Below are 14,707 nucleotides of genomic sequence, written 5' to 3'. Positions count from 1 at the left end.
CCATCCCTCAAACGTTGGGATCGTGGTTTCGAATCCAACTCAAACTGAAACGAATGGAATATGAGGATACAGTGATTGAGTAGATGGGCCAGTGGATGAGCAAGAGAGTGAAAGATCAATATGTGGACAGGCCTGGATGGATGGTCCATGAGGTGAATGAAGGCTAAATAAATTGACGAAGTAGTGAATGATAGATTGGTGACCCTGGAGTGAACGGACGGTTAAATATTGAATGAAAGTTTTGGGGGGATGGATCAGTGCAAGAATTACCAGTATTGCTAGTATTCCCTTTTTCCATAACTGTCTGTGTCTCATGCTGAAATCTTGTCTATATCGTCTTCAGACCCAATATTTTAAGTTCCTTGAATTCTGTCTTTCATCTCGTTAAATAAATATTGCCCTAACCTCAAAACCGCAAGGTATATTTCAACTTTTTCCATGTTATTCTGACAGTTATTGGTTTTGGTCTTTGTTACACATGTTCTGACGTGCTGGATTCTCTTTGTTTGTAGAGTACAAACTGAGTAGTTTGTCAGAAAGGAATAAGGAGAGACGTGTAGTTGTTAAAGGTGTCGAAACCAGTAGTCCCATATAGGATTTGAGGTTCTCACAGCGGAAGTTGTAAATATTTCTATCTTCTGGCGTACGTCGCCGTGGAGTCCGTTGAAAGTCAATCGACGTTTCAAATGAATATGTCGCCTCAGTCTTCAGGGTAGAATACTAAACCAAGCAAGAAACCAGCTTGAAAACGTGGGAATCAATGATTTTTTTACTGCATACTTCACGTCCAGTGACTGCCTGCGTTTCCTACGAAACGTCTATTTAATTGTAACGGCATTATATCCCAGAATATAGAACATTTCAAGTATTATTATAATTATAAGGAATTTGACGTGTGGGTGAAGTGTAGGTATAGATCTAACGTTCTAGACCTCGGCACTAATGGAGGCGGAGTGGTCAGCTTCACGCCACCGCTGCTTTACCCTAGAATAAATCCCCCGGGTACCTGTTGAATAGGAGGAAAGTGGTCTCCAGAGCCGGCCTAGACCCTGTGAAATAGAGAAAATTCCCCTACCCCTTCCGGGAATTGAACCCAGGCTGTCAAGCTCGTAGCCCGTCTGTATTCCTGCTGAGCTACCCAGGTTCATGGTGACTGTTATTAAATTCAAATCGAGGTATGTTGTTCCGTACTGACTGTCAGATCACTCTCCACTCCTGCACGTGCGTTTTATTGTAAAGGTTCATGTTCGGGTGCAAGTCTTGTCACTAATAATTAATATAGTTAACCTTTTAACCACAGAACTGGCTGTAGAACGCAGACTAAGTTATAGAGTCACGATCTCATGATTGTACAATTAATTCAATTTTGGCTCGTCGCTTAACTCAGAAAAATTGTAGATCTGCGCTGTTGTAACTCCATTCAGTATTCGGGTCGCGCTCTCCCATAATTGTATTCTGTTAAAGAAATTGAAAGGCCACAAATTTCTGTAACTAAAGCCCTAATTACGGATAAGGACCCCACTTTTCTGAACCCCATTCTCTTTTCGAAAAATGACTTGTAATTTATTTTAAGACTTGCTTCATGAAAAGTACACTAATTACTGCCTAGACTATGGATGTCTGATGAACCGGGGTTCGATCCCCGCCAGGGCCAAGAGATTTTTTTCTCTTCTCCATAGGGTCCAGGCGGTCTGTGGGGTCCAGCCAATCCCCTATCCAATGTGTACCGGAGGCAGGTTTTTCGGGGGTAAAGCGGCCGGTGCATGAAGCGGACCACTCACATCCGTCTAGTGCCAAGTATAAAATTAGGAGCTATACCTCCACTCCCCAATTCATCTTCAGGGCGTAGTTATTAATTAATTTATTTCAGAGATAATTTTACATTATTTTATTTCTACAGTTTATACTGTAAGACATGCTGTATATCTTTTGTTTTATTAAATGTATATTCATATTTTTATGGGGAGTTCAGCTAGGAGCCGAGGTATAGCGGTATAGCGGCTGGCTACGGGCTGCATGACCGAGAGGTCAGAGAATATTTTTATGGGGAGTTCAGCTAGGAACCGAGGTAGCGTAGTCGGTATAGCTGCTGGCTACGGGCTGCATGACCGAGAGGTCGGAGTTCGAATCCCTGTAGTGTCAAGAATGTTCTTTTCTCCAAGTCGTCTAGACTCTGAGGTCCACCAGATTTCTTTCCCGGGGGTAAAGCGGCCGGGGCGTGAAGCTGGCCCCTCACCTCCAGCTAGTACCGAGGTCAAGAAAATGGGATCTATACATCCAAGTCCCCATACGCCTTCATGGCGTAGTGCTTAACTAGTTAAGCACAGGGACAACTTTACCTGTGTACCTCATGGGGAGCTCAGTTTGTGTTCGGTTCCCTAGTACTCAGTGTCTAATAGGGCTATGCATGATGGAAGTAAGCTGATGACGTTTAAAGTGCGGAGATTTGGCTGCGCCTTGCTTATGGAGATCGGCTCTGCCGGCAACGTTCCCTTGGAGTTAGAAAGGCGGACTATGGTGGTTTACTTTAACATGGATTCCCTCGCATTTACCTGGAGGCTTGTGAAATACAGTGAAATGTCTGTCAGAATAGCCCGTCCCTCGACCAGTTTTCCAAGCGGATTCCTGTAACTGCAGTGGCAGTGTCACTGATTAGACAAAAAATAAAGCTTTTGGTGTCTTGAAGGCTACATAAAATTGTCATTTGGACATCCCTGTTCTAAATCTGAAATGTCTACTTCTCTTCCGTTCCCTGTTTTACTCTAATTACTTCGAAAGCCACTCCCACGCCTGTCAACATCGTCCAAGTAAACTGTGGAACAGTTAGCGACAAGAATGAATAGTCAGTGTTGATCCAAGTCACAATGCGTGTGATTGTTCCCTACAGTCTGCAGTTCCAGTAAGTGGAGTGTTTGTTATTAAATATAAATGTTTTCTTTTCATTAATAAAGTTGTGATTTGTGTTAACAGGAACGGTGTACCGATGAAGTCATTACAGCTTTGGTTGGCAGTACTAGGCAACCTGCTTTTTCTTGGTGAGTAGAATTGTCTGTATTACACAGTAAGCTCTGTCGTATAATTTTGTACTAATTAGATATCTTAAAGGCATGGGTTTCTTCGCATTTCTACAGCGCTTCCTGCCAGATTAAGGTCCTCAGGATTACTCGTTGGCACGAGTAGATATGATCATTCCTGTATGCGCCCCTTTCTTGTACATTGTGCAAAAAATCTCTCCAATGAACAAATGAACCGTTGAAATTTCAGTCCTGTAATGATTTGTATATGAAGAACGCGTGAATGATTGCGACATTTCAATTCCATTGTTATGGACGTGCAGATATACGGCNACATTGTGCAAAAAATCTCTCCAATGAACAAATGAACCGTTGAAATGTCAGTCCTGTAATGATTTGTATATGAAGAACGCTTAGTGCCGTGCAGCATCATCAATCATACTGAAACGTTCAAATTTGGAAAAGCATCTTCCGAAATACAGTCTAAATGAGGGTATGAAGAGACTACATTGTNAAGCTTTCCACAGTTCTTCATACAAAGGTACCTGGAGCTCCCTCTGCATTTATCGCTATATTTAATTACACATGACGCCATGAAGACGTATTTAAGAGAGGAGGTGTAGCTCCGCCATTCTTAACCTCAGCANAAGACATTTATTAAGATAATTCTGTTGAAAATAATACTTACTCATGGAGCTGAGCCCTTCTGCAGGAGCCGCCAATTCTGCATCTACTCAAAAATTTCCAAGCATTTTATAGAACCCTAAGGTTCATTATCGTGTTCCCAAGAGCCCTCCACTGTCCCTATCTGGAGCCAGATCAATCCAATCAGTACCATCCCATCCTATCTCTCTAAGATCCATAATCATAATTAATATATAATTATATTAATAATTATTATTCAAAATAATTGCTTTGTTAATTATTGAAGAAAAGGAAGCTCCTTTGTGACTGTATGTAAATGTACTCTGATATTGGATGAGTCTAATTACATTTATAGTTTACTTGAATCTCTTTTACATGCAGTCAGTGGCACACTGGCATAAACTCCGAATATGTCGTTATTTTTAATAATTCATAAGTAATTATAAATGGAAAGACTCTTGAATAAAAAGTTTAAAAATCTGTTCTCTCTAATTTTGGAGGAAACTACATCAAACAAATGCTTTAGATGCTTTATTTAAAATTATAGAAACGTATAAAAACATTTATGAAATATAACAGGATGTAAAAGGCAAGAACTCAAATACCATTTGAGGTAGAATGACTGTTTTAACTTCGTGACATGATTCCAAAGACACCGGGGAGTTCAAAGCATACGAAAGTAATGTTTAAATACAGAAAATGTCCTTTTGCTAACATTATATGAAAGAAAAGTTTTAATTCCTCTTAATGATGAATGAGGAGCTATGTACACTGAGAAAGAACATTTCAGCTCTTTTGAATAGTTCCTCCTGCTCCAACACAGAGCTTAGAACTGAAAAACAGAATTCTAGAATACTATGTCAACAGATAAAGAAATAACTCCCCCTTTTATTTTGTATTGAAGATATATCCAAAAGCCAAACATTCAAATAAAGGTTGCAAAACCTTTTGCTGAAACTTTCTGAGGTAGGTTTGTCTCACAAATCCAGTTAAAGGTGAACTTCGGGTATTAACTATCGAACTATCTAGCTAACTAACTAACTGGATCTGAACCCGTCTTCGTAAGTCGTTAGTATTCAGTCAATCAAGAATTCTCCAAAATTGTTATGGAACCCAGCGGTTCATTACCTGGTTTACAAGAGCCCTCCACTGGTCCCTATCCCCAGGCATATCAATCCAGTCCATACCACCTCATACTGTCTCTCCTATATGTACTTTAATATTATCCACCCACCTACGCTTTGGTCTTCCTAGTAGTCCCTTTCCTTCTGGCTTTCTCACCAGTATCCTATATGCATTCCTCTTCTCCCCCATTCGTTTTACATGCCCTGCCCACCTCATCCTCATTCACTTCATCATTCTAATTACACTTGGAAGCTGTGAAGCTCCTCATTATGCAGTTTTCTCCAACCTCCTGTCACTTCATCTCTCTTCGGTCCAAATGTTCTCATTCATATACTAGTGTAGAAAGTAAAGGGATAAGATGAAGTTAATATTTCCCCACGAATCTGGATGATTCATAAATAAGGAATCAAAGAGCGTTTTGCGAAATTTTGTGCATGAACAGAATATAAATAGAATTTCTTCGAGTAACCGACGAAAAATGATGAAGCGAGGGGAACAGTGTAAACATGTAAACTGCATTCAGCAGTGTAATGAGAAGACTGGAAGCACTGAACTTAATGAAATTTCGGGTCATATAAAAGCAGGTATTTTCTTCACCGGCTGAATAACCGTCTGCCATGCGGATATTTAATACACTAAAACTGTTGCTTTGGGAAGGTCACAGTGACTTTGCCTCTACATGCCTTTGCCGACCCTCTCTCACGGCAAGCGACTCTCCGTGTTTCACCAATCACGTGCTTTCTTCGCTTGAAAATTTACGCCTTTGTAAAAGTAATGTAACTTTCTCCCCTTGTGCTTAATTAAGAACGATGCTATGAAGACATAGGGGGGAATGACTTTGAAGTGTGACAAGTGAGCCGTTTCTAGGAGACGAATCGGCAAATACGTTGCCACTGAGAGACTGCGGAATACGGTTACCTTGGATACGAAAACTGATAGTTTTAAACACTTAGAAACCAGACTGTCGGTTCGGAATTGAGACAAGATTGAGAGACAGCGCATTCATGAAGGCGGTAAGGAAGCCCTTGATGCGGTGATCTCTATGAGGTCCGCTTGGCAATTATAAAAGGGAGTTCATTCGTATATTCAGTGCAGTAAGGGATTCTTCTTAGAGCATCTCTCAAACACGTCGTCCAGAAGAAGTTCAATGTGTGGGCTGTTATAGTTGACTGGAAATGTAAAGATGTGCTGATAAAAACAATCATCAACGCCAGAACTCATTATTGTTAATCACGCCCAACCCGAATACGTGAAACTTAATTTCGGGTGTAGCTGAACGTGGTTCATCTGCTTCACGCTTCGGCCGATATTCCTCAGGATACACTGGTCAAGGTATTCCCTTGTACAAGAGCTGATAACCCCCCGCGCCGACCCATTATTTTCGTAGTTTCTCGGCTTAAGTAGTAATGCTAAGTAATTAGGTTATTTTTTAGCTCATTACTGTTAATACTAAAGCTCTTGGTTGAACTTCATTGAGCTAATTGAAGAGGTATTAAAAATGCTGTTTTTAGCATGAAACATTGTTAATTCTACGTCCAACACAAAAGTCAGATGACCTCCCACCATAGACTGTTCGCGACTAGTTTATGAATACATTCGCACATACCCTCAACATACACGTAGATTGACCGATCTTCAACACGTAAGTTTTCATTGATAATTTTTTTTAATATGAAATATTTGTAATAGCTGCACTGTATATAATACAATAATCCAGTTTCGTTTGTGATGATATAACTGTACAAAAGCCCATTGTGGTGTAATTTTAGAACCCTATAGTACATAGATATTTTGAAATAGTTAACGCTTTTTTTCATAGCAACACTTTCCTTAGTCGAACCTTTTATAATCTCTGGCATTTCTACTCCGAGGGTATGTTACATGTAATCTAAACTCTTTATCATTTTCAGCTTGATTTGTTTTGGTATATTAGTGTTGTAGAAACATCGTCCTATTAGAATATGACCATAACATATCAAGTTCTCGTCCCAGATTACTGATCAAGCCAATATTTTGGCTAACGTAGGCAGGCTATTCCTGCAATTCTGGGATGTTTGTGTGTGTGTGTGTGTATGAAAGAAAGAAACAGATATGTACAGGAAATTTTCAGAAATAATTCGCTCTATCCAACTGTTACTTGACGGTAATTGGACAGATTTGCATAGGAAAACCTGACATTTATTTGTTGACAGAGAGGGTAACTTAATGATCAGATGAAAAGAACTTCTCGATGAGAATTCTATGTGTGTATCTCCGATTCATAAAGGAGTGAACAGCCTGAAGTATGAGCATTCTCATTAGTCTGTCCACCTCACGCAGTAATTCATTCTCAGCTGATATCTCGGCGTGACAGATCTTCACATGCCTGGCGAAATAATTGTTCAGTTAATCATAAAGATTTGGATAATTTCAGAGGAAAGCATCTGGCTCATTTTTGGATTTTGACATATGTTTTGAACCTTTGGGTTTATAAACATTTTGTGCAGGATAGCGATTATGATATCGAAACAATGATCAGTTAGACCATACCTGCAAACTGCGCAAGAATATACCAATCTAACCTGCTATTACAGAAACCAAAAGCCAGTCATCTTCACGAAGCACAGTTCTTCATATGCTGCTAGTTCGTCAGCTACTCAAATTCCCAGCATGATATGGCAACCCGAAGGTTTATTACCTCGTTTAGAAGAACCTGCAGCTGAAACCCATTTTTTCTCCTAAAGAAATCCAGTCCAGGTCGTCCCATTTTATTTCTTTAAGAAATTTTCCGATGTTATCCTCAAATCTGTAGCGAAATTTTCGGAGTCTTCGAACACACCCTGTACGAATTTCTTCTCTCTTCCGTGCATGCTACATACCGCGTTCATATAGTATATCCTCGATTTGCTAACCCTAATAATATTTGGTGAACAGTACAAATTATGCAGATCTTCGTTATGTACATCGTTATTCCATCCTCATGTTACTCCTTTAGTCTTAAAAAATAGTAAAGCTATCCCTGTAACAGGCGATGGAGGCCCATAGGGTTGTGAGACGTCTAGGCTCCCACATTATATAGACAGTCGGCTCAAAGATGGCGGTAAGGTTGTCAGCCTTACGCGCCAGCCGCGCTTTACTCCCCAAGAAAATTTATTAATTTCTGGTATTTATTTCTGTTGCCGGTCACGGTAGCCGAGCGGTCTAAGGCATGTACTGTCTTCGCTCGCTTGGAAACCGGGATCGTGGGTTCGAATCCCACTCAGGGCATGGATGTTTAGTTTGTGTGTGTGCGTTTCTCTGTGTTTTTGTACAGGTAGAGGCCTTGCGACCAGCTGTTCACCCGCCCAAGGAGTCTACCGAATGTGTAGGATCTAGAAAAACCGAAGTGAACGGAGAAGTTCATGGAGGTAGGCCTAGGCCCACTGGGGCTGTAGTGCCAAGGAAAAAAAATCATTTCTGTTAGAGGCTGAGTCGACCCCAGGGCCATAGTGCGGCTGGAAGGATTACGTCAATTGAAAAAATCCAACGACCTCATCGGGACTTGTCCAGTTTGTAGCATAGTCCCTCAACCAACTACGCTACCACGTGCCCCGCTCCTTTAGTGTTAGAAACACCCTCAAACTATGTTCTTACAGACAATATTAGCCCCGCGATAAAATTATCGGAATTATAATGTGGAAACACTCATCATTCACTCTTCTGCACTTGGTATTCTGCACTTTCTTATTTTATTGTGTGTAGCTTTAATTAATGCCCATTACGTAGATGGAAACTAAGCCTTTCATTAAAACTAAATGTGATTCGCTTTCAGGCCGATGCCAAAGCATTATAACCCTTGAATGGATTCAGTTATAATTCACATCTGTGGAGTGTTAATTTACATTTCAGGTGTTGCTACGTCTGACAGCTTGGAGCGTATTCAGTGGAGCGTACTTGTAAACCCACTTGCTCTTCGTCTGGTGTGAACTGTACTATAATATCCTATCGTCACAATATCGCATGTTCGTTTGTTACGAAAGGCTTTAATTAAATTATGACGTTCAGGAGTATTTACTTTATTTCATACTGTTGACATGTTAGAATCTTGGAGTCTTATATTATTTAAAACACCATACCTTCTATGGAGGTTACGTAGCGTCGAATTAAGTTAAATGATCATAAAACTGTTTACATATTACTCCTTTAATTATTTACCGGTTTCACGGGTCATAAAGCGTCCGATAACTGAGTGGTTGTAATCACGATAGAAGGTATATTTTAAGATATTACCCTTACATTCGCCTCTGCTTTAGCGCCCAGTTCTACAGCAAAGGTTAAAGATTTTATTACAGGATTTCTTCAAATCTTAGGTGGAGTACTGCACATGGCACCTCGATGGCCGATCAACAGTTATTGTGTCACGTCTGCTATTAATTCGAAATTATGTAATTAGTCAACTTGTTAGTGTTGTAAGATGGTAGGAGTAAACGAATTTTTCGGACAAATACTGGAATATCACCTCCAACATCAGGAAACCTCAATCTCATATAAGTAATGAATTGAAGCTATACAATGTGTAATGTAAATAATAGAGAAGCCGCCATGTCTAACGGAAAAGTGACTGGCTACGGGCTGGAAAACCGGAAGGGTATTTGTGACAGGTGCAGGGAGTCTCCTGCTCACCGCCAAGTCAAGACCACCTCTGGTACCTACCCAGCCAGTTGATATACAGGGCTGATCCTTGGAGTAAAGCAGTCAGAACGTAAAACTTGGCAGTGAAATTTGTTGCTTTCTTGGCTCATAAAAATTTGCCTTTTCATCAGCTAAATCTACCTGACGTCTAATACACATAAATAATATGAAATGAATCATGAAAATTGGTCGTGGCATAATTTGAAAACATCGTCACAGTATGATTTATACGATCTTCTTATTTGTAACGCCGTGTAGTTCGGAGGAATATATTTCTTCCTTCTTCAGGGTCGAAAATTGAGCCAAGAAATAAACCGGGAGAAGCAGGCGGAAATTTAGACAGCAATCTTAGCTTACTGCCTTCTTTCTCTAATTTCTTGCTTGGCTCACTCTTCAACCACGAAGATGGAGGCAATATGTTCTCCGAAGTGTCGGGCTGTCTCAAAACTGTATGGCGTCGCAACCCAGAAGACTCAGTCTTCATAGTCACCGCCATGAGAACCTAAAATCCCACATTTCCATGTATACGAGTACGTAGTCACCTCGTGATGCTAAGCGAAAGGAAGAAATATTCAATTAATGCAGTCAGGCTTGGTTACAATTTAAACCGAGCGCCTTTAGAGTACGAGGCAAGTTAAATAATCACTTTACAGCCAAATACTGGTCGAATTTGCAAGGCTCCCAGCCATTGCATGTTGTCCTGTTCGATTATGCCGAGTACGTTGCATGCACACTTCTGTAAACAGGAATTAACTCTCTAATGTTAATACTTACTATATAGGATTATCATAATGTCAAAAAGCACGCATATCGCAAATTGGAATGGAATACACAAAGCAGCGAAACAACTGCCAATCAAAGTAATGGATATTGCATGCAATGGCTTCAACAGACCGTGAATTCTCTCTCATCATCAATAACAGTGCTTTTAGAATAGCATTTAAATCGGATTTCTTTGACCGTATTATCTGAAAATTGTTTTTACCTTATTTTTCTGTATTGGCTTTTCTTTCGCAGAATGTAAAATGGATCAGCAACTTTCAATTGATATTTTTTATGTCGAATGGTGTCTGCGGGAAAGATCTGCATACTTTTTAGGGTTACAACAAATCTAAAGGAATACATTTTGCGATATAAGAATTTGGTACATAATAGGTAAGGTGAAAGGTAAAGTTTTCGTTGTGCTTAACTAATTAAGCACTACGCCATGAGGGTGCATGGGGGAGTGGATGTATAGATCCACATTTTCTTGATCTTGGCACTAGCTGTAGGTGAGTGGTGAGCCTCACGCCCCTGCCGCTTTACCTCCTGGGAAAGAGCCCCCGGTATCCATTGGATAGGAGGCTGGGTGGGCCCCAGAGCCGGTCTGGACGATATGTAGAAGAGAAAATTCTTGATCCTACCGGGACTCGAACTCCGACCCCTCGGTCGCCCAGCCCTGGCTTACGGATATACCACAGTATTAATTTTATTTTGTAATTTTAACATTATGTTATAGGGCCGACAGAATTATTTAGTTGAATTTAGCCAAGAGATTAGATGAATAACAGAGAAAATATATTTATATTTACTATTTGTGCTTATCTTCTAGTAATATAAAATTCAAGCTCGTGCCTGGAAGAATACGTTCTGAACATGTGTTATTGTTTAATCTTGTTCACAATAGATCCCATAGCCAAATCTTGTTCACAGAGGGATTAGCTTTTCAGTTCCATAAATGTGCTATACACTTTTACTGACTATATAACAACCAGACATTCGTGAAATTTATTGTAAGACTGTAAAAAATACTAAAATATCATTTTATCTCGTGTCCGCTTCAAACCCTTTTTAGTGATCATAAATCGCTTTCAGAGAGGTGAAAGCGACGGCACAACTCATTAAGACAATCTAGTTACCTCAAATTTGCCTCCTGCCCTGTGTTATATGCTTCTAGGTGTGTGGGAACGTGGGTTAATCTGATACTGAGATTGCAGTTCACCTGTTATCGCGACGATCCCGCTTCACGCGGCGACAGCAATTGTTGCATTCTTACTTACCCTTTGTCTTTTATATAGTGGGCTCTCTCTTCTCTAACGGTGCACAGCACAGCACTATTTCAGTTTGTTACTGCTCAGCGTATGGGACTCCTGAACACCGAGACAAATTGCTTTGTATTTGGGAGATTCTGCGTTCAAATAACGGTCCTGAGGCTGATTATTTTCATGGTATTCCTAACTCCATCCATGGAAATTTTGGCGTAGTACCTACCACGACCGCTTCCTTCCGCGTCCTTTCCATTTCGCATCCTGTAAGTCGACGCTATAAACAATTCTGAGTCTCCTCAAATAAGTGAAGAAGCTGTATAATAGAGAAGTACATTCCTTCCGGTTCTGTGTTAAACATGATAAACATTTACAGTGTTGCTCCTTTCTACTTCTATTGTAGTCATACAAGTTATCGGGGTGAAGTCGTGGTTGTCTTTTTTTCCCTTGGTTTCATATCAGATTCAGTCATTTACGCTGTGTCAGCTTTTAGGTTTTGTGATTGGATTTTCTTGCACTGACTTACACGGACTTCTTGAACGTCTCTGGGGACAGTAATTGCGAGGAAGACGGCGTATGGGGAAGAATGTCTCCATGATCAACTTCAAGAACTCCTGTTCATACTGCTGAAATGGTAACTGAGTACTATCTTCTGGATATAATGAGTGTAATGCGTTGAAAGTCAAACTAAGTTTTCGGAGGAATATGTCAGCTCCATCTACTGAGTAGAAGAATAAACGGAACAAGAAACCAGGATTACATCCCACTGCTATGAGAACCTCAATTCCTACGAGGTGGTAATTGTTTCTGAATTCTTGTTGGACTACAAATATGGAAATCGACTGTATGAGATCTGAGGTTCTTATAGCGTAGACTATGAACATTATCATCTACTGGGATGGGACTCCGTGTAGTTTGGTAGGAGTTTTCCGGCATTTTGATAGAGTGTACTGCCTCCATGTTCTGCCCTGGAGAAGTTGGCAGTATTTAAGTCCGAAACATCGGTACAGTTCTTCTAGACTGCATGGCGTCAAGTTCCAGAGGACAGTGACCTTCATAGTTACCACCCCGAGAATCTCATATCTCACGGATTTTACTGTGTTCTTCAAGAAAATGTAATCCTTGACCAGTGTAGTAGAGAAGTCTCTTGCAATTTTATAAGCAGCGTTGCCTCTAAACGTACTGTGCATTTGCCTCTGCTAGAGGGTTTAGTACTCCGAAGGATAGACAGGTGAAACTGGTCAGTCATTTAACATTACAGGAATGCGTACAGTATAATGGTGGGGAAGCCAGAAGGAAAAAGACCACTAGGAAGACCAAGACGTAGGTGTGTAGAAAATAGGATATGTACCAGTGGAGGGCTCTTGCGAACACGGTAATAAACCTTCGAGTTTCATAAAATGCTTAGAAGTTATTGAGTATCTGCACAATTGCCGGCTTCTAAAGAAGGGCTCAGCTCCATGAAGTTACTTTAGTTAGTTTTCTGTAATGTGGCATCGTGTAGTTTGGTAGATATTTAGCAGTGTTTCGGAGGAAATCGCCTTCGACTTATATCCCAAGAATGAAGGCAGGAGGTTCCTCCATAACGTTTGTAAACATTTAACCCATCTACATGACGTCATGTCCTGAAAGACAATAACCTTGATACCACGGATAGTGTTGACATCCCCATGACAACCACAAACCTCACGTAGTCATGAACTTATTTAAATGAAACGAGTCGTTACGGCGAAGGGAACTGGGGTTTCTTCTTTGTTCTCACAGACCACCGTTGCCTGTGACCTCTCAGCAAGTCAGCGAAGCTACCATCTTCACATGTCTCGCTGTTTAAAGAAAGACGGCCTTTTGTCCTGCTTGTCATCAATATGACAATGGTTGGTGACATGAATAGCGCACCCCATTTCCCCGCTCCTAGTTCTACCTGAGTAGTGTTTTGTTCATAGCCCGTGATGGCATCAGCCTTTGTGTGCTGCAAACCCTGCGCCTCAATGCTTCCATAAAGGAAATCCAATCTCGCCCCACTAATAACATTCTCAGAATTAGCAATTAGTGACAGTGAATTAAAGTCGATGACTCATTGGTTTGAGTTCCTGTTCAGTAAATATTTGTTTTCTGTACTTGTGTCCACTGAGCACGTAATACTACAAAGGATTTGTTCTCATACTTTCGCTCGTCTAGGATCAGTAAGCTTCAAGGCGGGATCTGTAACACAGCCTGGCAGATACATCTCCATTGAGTTAATTCGTTCTTGGAAAGTTAAAAGTCACTCGTCTACTCAAGAAATTATATGCCTTTTAAGAAGCCTAAATGGTTCATAATCCTCTCTGTATGGCACTCACTACTGGTCAGTATCTCGAGCTACATTATTCCAGTTCACACCGTCGAACCTTATGCATTAATTTCTGTTCTAAACTTGTCATGTCTATACATGAGACATCCTGATCCGTTACACTTCTGAATGCATGAATGAGTAGAAAAACGTTATTGATTTGGGATTTGTGATGGAATAAATGTACTTTATACATTAAAATTGAGGCTTTATTGAAACATTACTATATTACTAGATAGGATGGGGTTGGATTGATCAGGCTCAGGATAGGGAACAGTAGGGGGCTCTTGTGAACACGATAATGAAATTTAGAGCCCCATAAAATGCTGGGAAGTTCTTGAGTAGCTTCACAAATTATGGCTTCTGAATGAAGATAGGCTGTGCCTCCACATGCGACATTATGACGTCTTTCTTAACCCTACATCTCCTTCATGGAGTGCATCTTTTACTCTTCGGTATTCATCCTCTGGCCCCCGAAAAGTGTCTCCACCTTGAGGTGGTGGGGCTTGCGTGACTCTGTGACCTGGAGAGCTATGCCGGCGGCAGTTTAACTACAGGTACGGTCACCCATGCCGGAAAGGGGAAAAGGTAGAGTCCAGAGTAAGAGCTAGCCTGGTCCTCCAGGTTGGGGATTGGACATGAGGCTGACAACCTCATTCTGTAAAAAGAATTTTGTTCACAAACCTAACAACCAGCCTCGGATCATCATGCGTGGGTCCATTCCTATGGCAGACATTCATTCATTCATTCATTCATCAGTAATCTGTCAAGACGACATGTCCACAGTCTCTTCCAAAACAGTTCCTCCACTTGATGCGATCTAGAGCTTTCTCCTTCAAATGAAAATATCCTCTTCTGTCCCCAAGGTCATCCAGCATCTTCTTACGTCTTCTTCCTCGTCTTCTTGTCACTTCTATCCG

General features: G+C 40.8%; 1 protein-coding gene across 1 annotated transcript in view; it reads left to right on the top strand.

Moving 5' to 3' along the window:
• LOC111870795 (Down syndrome cell adhesion molecule-like protein Dscam2) overlaps positions 1 to 14,707 on the top strand; it is a gene marked incomplete in the record, with an annotated part of 574,710 nt that overhangs the window by 291,136 nt on the left and 268,867 nt on the right. The window contains 1 exon segment of the mRNA XM_023863339.2: positions 2,971 to 3,035. Within this exon segment, the coding sequence (XP_023719107.1) occupies positions 2,971 to 3,035 (65 nt within the window).

The sequence above is a fragment of the Cryptotermes secundus genome, unplaced genomic scaffold (assembly GCF_002891405.2).
Source record: "Cryptotermes secundus unplaced genomic scaffold, Csec_1.0 scaffold499, whole genome shotgun sequence".
NCBI classification, from domain to species: domain Eukaryota; kingdom Metazoa; phylum Arthropoda; class Insecta; order Blattodea; family Kalotermitidae; genus Cryptotermes; species Cryptotermes secundus.
The sequence above is the reverse complement of the archived record's forward strand: the minus strand, read 5'-3'. Positions and strand labels throughout refer to the sequence as shown.